Consider the following 6446-nt stretch of genomic DNA (forward strand, 5'->3'; position numbering starts at 1 on the left):
TCAGCGACGTTACTTCAGAGAAAAGGTTTCGTATAGGCTGGTAAACTTCCCGTTTCAGTGTTTGTTGTTAACATAACACGTGGCCCGTTCTCGTTAAGGTTAGCAGTCTGTGTGCTACAATGGCCGAACAGCACAAAGCCGGAAGTCATATGTTGCACCAGCGGGCAGAAGAAGAGGTGAGTGCAGTTAGCCTCGCTAATGTTAGCTAGCTGCCGCCAAACGTCACTCCAGACTGCGTGTATAACTTCTAAATGTAGCTATATGTATTTTTTTTAATTTTGTTTTTAATAACTATTATTAAAGGCCTCCGGTGTTATGCAGTGTACCATGACTACATAACGCATATAGACTGTGAACGAGCAGTTATTAGCACACCAAGTCATTCACGATAAATGCAATTAGATACACCTGTGTTTGACAAGTCAAGGTGTATTTCCACAGCCCAAGATGATTGTTTGTTTTCAACCACGGAATGTAATTTGCCAAAGACAGGGTCAACGTTATATGTAGAAGTTAATTATTGCAATAATTATTAATTGTTCATTTTAAATAGTCTGGGATTAAGGTGAAAGTTGATATATTCCATATTTCTACTGTCTGTACTGTATTTCTACCACCGATTCAGTGTTTATAATTCTAAAGAGTTCTTGATAGATTTAAGAAGTGGCAGACAAAATAATGTCTTTTAACTAATACTTATGTGTGAATATATGTGTCTGTCCTCACTCTAGAGTCTAGACCATACATTTATAACACAATGTTCAAATCATGTGTAGACTCAGCGATGAGTTGTGAGTGCAGTTTGTGGTGTGTTTTTGTCAAATGGTATGTCTTTCAATACAGTGATTGTGTACGTGTAGTCATGTTTATTTTTCATTGGCATGTGGCATAATGGCTGTGATACTTCACCTTGAAAAATCAGTTATAAATAGAGTGGCTTTCAAGCTGCTTATGAAAGGTATTCAAGCTATTGGTTCATTAGGTGCTTGTGCAAACAATGGTAAAAAAGCACAGATATTCTGACTTACTTACACGTTGACCCCTGTGGGACATATGGCTGTAATAAGCTTCCTCCTTGGCCTTGTGCCGTGGCTGATGGTTCGTCCCATGACAGACCCATCTCTAGCTCAGTCATTACCGTTCTCCAGCAGGATATCTTTGGCCTGCCCCTCTTTTGCTTGAGTCCATCTCAGCGCAGCTTTAGGGATCCTATCACTGGACATCCTGAGGAAATGACAGAGCCAGCTGATCCTTCTCATCTTTATCTTCAGGGCCACGTTCTTGCAGCCTGTCTCCTTGTACATGTCCTCAAAGGATAATTTCTTATTTAAATGTTGCTGATCTTTCTGAGGCAGCTGTTGTGGAAGGCATTGACCTTGTTCGTGTCTTTCTGCACCTCTCGCCAGCACTCAAAGCTATATAGAAGCACTGACTTTTGCACCATTGCTGTTATAGCCTGATCGTTGTTTTGATGCTACATTGTTTGGGCTTCCAGATGAGACGACTCTAAGCATCTCTGGCTTTGTGAAGCCTGGCCTCCATGTCATTTTGGGCCCCATTGTCACTGGTTAAGCTTCTGAGCTTAATATGTGAAGTCCTCCAAAACCTCACCATCGATTGTATCTGGTGGACCCACTGGTATATTTACACACATAACTTTGGTCTACTTCTACTTGATGTGGAGTGTTTTCTTGAGATATTCAGATATTGGATATTGTTTTGTTTTTTTTCATCATCAAATTTCAGCAGAATATGGGTAGCATAGCATGGAGCAAAATTAAGATGTTTTCTGTCAAAGCAAGACAGTAACTTTGATTGAGGCCCAAACATTTTTTCTAAACCCTGTATGTCTATTTATACAGAGGCCGGTTTCTGCTCTTGACACTCAGGAGACGAGGTCACAAATCCAGAAAAATGGACACAGAGACATTCTCACAATTGACCAGGAGTCTAAAATGGAGACTGTCACCACAATGAAAGCAGCTTACATCCCACCGAAAGCTCCAGGAGTGAGGCTGCAGGGTATGTGTCTCTGCCTTTCACCAGCCACAGTGCAAAACCACCATTACGGTATAACCCATGTACAGACTAGTCATGCATTTTGGCCGATTTGACAAGACTTTATTCAGGTGGAGGTGTCTTTATAGAGTACCAGATTACAGCCTTTGCATTGACACTAGCGGCTGTTTTGCCCTTTTATTTATTTGCCTTCCGTTATTTAAAAAAAAAAACCCTTCACTGTTCAATAAATCGTTTTCAGATGATTTGCTATGCATGCTTGTTTCATCTCTTCTTAAATTCCCATGGTTTAGGCATCAGAGGGGAGCTGTTGGAAAAACATCTCGCCCAGACGATAAGGTAAATCAAGAATGACACAAGTCTTTTGATGCTAAATGAATTATTGCTGGACGTGGTGTTGGTGGTGTTATGTGAAGAGAGAGAGAGAGAGAGAGAGAGAGAGAACACTGCCTGACCATGTCTTGAGGGGAACATGTCTGAGGAAAGTGATGTAATATTTACACGTCTGGGCTTGTTTTACTGTTCAATCACAGCTGTAATACCTTATAAATCAGACTTTATGATGTTATTATACATGGAGGCCAGTCAACCTAATGGGGTTTATATAGTCTATACCACAGATGAGGTTATTAATATGCCACACAAGTTAACTTCCCGTAAAGAATAAAAGCATCAAGTCTTTGATGAAAACGACTCATCCGGCAGTAGACAGTGTCTCATCACTGGGTCTTGAGCCATACATTAAATATCCTGGACTTCATAAGTACATACCAACACTGCTTCATTCATACGCAGTTCCCAGTTTTTTTCATCTTATTGGTTGTTATGTTAATATAATGTAATTTTGAATACATTGGATACATTAAGTTATCCAAATTGGAGGTTTGGATAATAGGTTTTGTTTTTTTATGACTTACTGTAAATATCAAAGCAGTCTCTATTGATACAACGTGGAAAATCTACTCCAAACTATAGGATGACCATCAATCCACCGAGTGACATTAAATGACATGTGCAAGGATAATGGGTTTCTTACATTACTGTTCTTAAAGGCAGTATACCATTGATTCAGCCACTCAGTTTGCATGTATGAGAGCTCTTCTCAGGACTGTGTGGGCACAAACAGACTGTGCTTTACTGAGACCTGCCTCGCTCCTCTGGTGGTCTTTTTACGCCTGTTAGTGCTAGACAGCTTACAACTTTACCATTTCTGTGGGGACATGCCATTTAACTTAATTGTATCTTTGTTCCCTTCACTTGCTGCAATCAGGCAATGGCAGCAGAATGCAAAGATCGAGAAAATCCTCCCTTTATTCTGACGTGGAGTATTTACATTGACTGGAATGTCATTGTAAGAATGTTTGTAGACACTTTTATTTGACTCTTCTATAGTTCTTTATACCAAGTCAGATATATTGTAGCAGAAAATATCTCAGACATTAAATTAAACTAGGAGGCTGATGTGATTGCTTTTTTCCCACTCTGCAGCTTGTAATTACGGTCTGAATGCTGTGACGTGAATGTGGGATTAATCCTTCTCATTTTAGGCAAAGGAGAGATGGAAAAGATGCAAGGAGAGAGAAAGGGAGGAGACACAATTTTAGTGAATTAGAATTAGATGTCCAGCATGGTACTCATAGCCAAATGAAAGTAACTTAGTACTTAAGTACAGTTTTGAGGTATTTGTACTTTCTTGAGTATTTCCGAGTACTTGTTCAAACACTGCCAAATAGTGAGGCTGATGTGTTCTTGTTTTCACAGAGAGAAGATTCATGCTGAACTGAACCCACCGAGTCCCAAAACTGACTTCTGCTCCACCACCAAGAAGGATTTCTGTGTTGAGGGATTTGTGCCTCTCACCCCTAAAACAACCCAAGTACGTGTGTTTATGAATGTGTACTTGAAAGTATGTGTCTCTGCAAAGTCACAAACAGTGATGAGATCAAATCCCCCGAGTTGAGTCTAAAGCAATATGCTGTTTATTGTTAAGTGCCAGAACTACAACATCTGTATATTGTGGCTAATATGTTGCACCGATTGTATATTTGTGTGATTTATTTGTTTGTTTGCATGTGCTTTCACCAATTAACACATGCATATTTTTCAAATTAGCTGCCAATTGAATACAGAGAGTGATTGATATGTTTTCCTCCTGCCAATAGCCTCTAAACCAGCACCATTAATCATATTGTAATATTGCCGTTAGATTCCAGATCCAGTTGTGGGATGAACTAAAGAAATACGTTCCTGACTATGTTACAGTTATGAAAAGTTTAGATGATTAATCCGTCAATCTTTCTGATGACATTTTCACTTGCAGGAAAATCAATTGTGTGACTATAACATTTATTATGGCCCCGTTACATTAAGGTGTGACATTAAAAATACTGGAGGCCTTCATCACCAAGCAAGTTCACATCACCAGAAACATGTCACCTGCAACCATTGTTTTCCTTGCGTACGTTCCTCACTTGTAGCGACGCATCTCGGTGTGATCGTCTATCTGAGCAGTCTGTCTACACTAAGCTAAACACTGGTGTTCCACGATAACCTGAAGCTGATTGGAAGTCATCACAGGCCAATCACAGACAAAATCATCAAAACCATGAGTATACTACTGAGCTGCAGTAATGCAATCAGAGTGTAAACGCTGTCAGCACCGTCACTGAAATAGTAATTACTATGCTCTTGTTGCACTTATTGGGCTGTCAGTGTGGTAAACTATAATCATCATTAGTCCGTCAGTATAAACTATAACCCGTGTGACTGTCAGAGGTTCTGTTGTACCCAGCATGTGTATATTCATCCCAAACAGCCAGTGCACAGACTGATTTGATGATATAGCTGTATTTTGTTCAGATGTAGCTGTTTGTGTGTCTGTGTGACGGCTCGGCCTGATTTCAAAACATAGTCATTTTTGGCTGGACCGTAGACGGCCAAATGCAAAGCTGGCAAAGTCAACACGTCTAGAAGACACAGAATATGGTGTATCTAAAAGCTAAAGAGTTCACCGTTTAGGTTGTAGAACACTAATCAATGACAAAGGTGATAGTCCATTAATTGTCTAAAGTCATGTATCACTGGTTCCAGCTTCTCAAATGTGAAGATCTACTTTTTGTTCTGTCTCCGATCAGTGGAAATGGAATCATTTGGGGTTTTGCATTCATTGATTGGTCTAAAAGAACTTTTAAAACCTCACTTTGAGTTATGGGAACTTCTGAAAGGCATGTTTCATGGTTTTCATTTTCAAATACAATTTAATTTTTTAGCTAAATTAATTATGAATATCAACACGGCTTCAAAAATAGGAGCAGAACGTAGAAAATCAAGCTCACAGTGCTGCCGTTCCTTTGACATTGTGCTCTTGTTGTCTGACCTCCAGGTTCATGATTATAAAGCTGACCAGGCCATCACGTTTTGGAGTGAAAATCGCCAGCGGATACAGGTGTGTCAGATTGTTCAGTTAATTGTAAGTGTATTATTTATGGGCCAAATGAAATGTAAATGAGATCAGAGTAATGTTCTCTTTGATGCTGAACACTGTATGGTTGAGCTTCATCTCTGAGTTAGATTGCAGTTTTTTTCCCCGTCTTTAAAAATAACATTCAGTCACTAATGGGTTAAGAGGAGGAGTATTTTAGTGAAGTGTCCTCCTTTTATTATGTTGAGTGATATTCTTTAGTCTTTGACACAGCAGTATGACATTACATGTGCAGTAAGATTCACAAAATAATGGATCACGTTTTAAAACTATTCTCGTGTTGTTTTTTGCGTCACAGGGTGTGACAGCCACACAGATCCCGAAAACACATTTCAGGAAGTCGGCCCTGTTCAGCACACCAATCGGTGAGCGGCTTGATGAAATCGAGCTCCCACCCGATAACTGAGACGGTATGTCTGCGTCCGATTTTAAAAGTTATTGTTATTCTCAAAGGCGGTTATTAGCTGCCATCGTCAAATCTGAAAACAAGTACAGGATTTTCTGTAGTGGAGGACAGTGAAGGCAATGGCAGGGCAGCATTTCAGCCCTTAAAAAAAAATAAAGATAATTCTATAGCAGACAAACTATCTCTGAACTTAATGAAACACACTGAGATATTTGCACATTTATGATTCTAATTGAGCAATGTTTTTCCTTCTGAAGATGATTATTTTAGTGTATGAGTCAGCTCTGTATGTAACTCTGGTCAGTAGTGACCCAGAGCATCAACAGTGACACACAGAGCAGACCAATAAACAACAACTAAAATAAGAGATGTAGCTGCGTTGCTCCTCATTCTCCTCCCCCATCTTGTTATGCTTTTTTCTTCATCAGATAATCCTCATGTTTAAAGGTGCAATGTGAAATACCCGGCCACACGCTCCGAACACCAAAAGACAACCACTGAAGTAGTAAGAATATGCTAAATTGGACCAAATTGCTCAAA

The 6446-nt window shown here is 39.6% G+C and overlaps 1 protein-coding gene across 2 annotated transcripts; it reads left to right on the forward strand.

Annotated features, from left to right (window-relative positions):
• spag8 (sperm associated antigen 8) lies at positions 1-6446 on the forward strand. 2 transcript variants are annotated; one of them, XM_084035095.1, is made up of 7 exons: positions 1-176; positions 1863-2022; positions 2313-2358; positions 3781-3895; positions 5402-5464; positions 5799-5910; positions 6335-6446. In XM_084035095.1, exons 1-6 carry the CDS (start codon positions 120-122, stop codon positions 5904-5906), a joined length of 549 nt encoding a protein of 182 aa, XP_083891221.1. In that variant the 5' UTR covers positions 1-119; the 3' UTR covers positions 5907-5910; positions 6335-6446. The 2 variants fall into 2 exon arrangements, with proteins under 2 accessions (XP_083891221.1, XP_083891222.1); XM_084035096.1 differs by having other exon boundaries at positions 1890-2022.

Source organism: Eutrigla gurnardus (genome assembly GCF_963514095.1).
Source record: "Eutrigla gurnardus genome assembly, chromosome: 19".
NCBI classification, from domain to species: Eukaryota; Metazoa; Chordata; class Actinopteri; order Perciformes; family Triglidae; genus Eutrigla; species Eutrigla gurnardus.

What these genes read in the sequence shown, in the direction of transcription:
- spag8 (XM_084035095.1), top strand. Translation starts at nt 120, where the DNA reads ATGGCCGAACAGCACAAAGCCGGAAGTCATATGTTGCACCAGCGGGCA. An exon ending in TCACCCCTAAAACAACCCAA is followed by an intron (nt 3,896 to 5,401) that starts GTACGTGTGTTT and finishes TCTGACCTCCAG; the next exon opens with GTTCATGATTATAAAGCTGA. An exon ending in AAAATCGCCAGCGGATACAG is followed by an intron (nt 5,465 to 5,798) that starts GTGTGTCAGATT and finishes TTTGCGTCACAG; the next exon opens with GGTGTGACAGCCACACAGAT.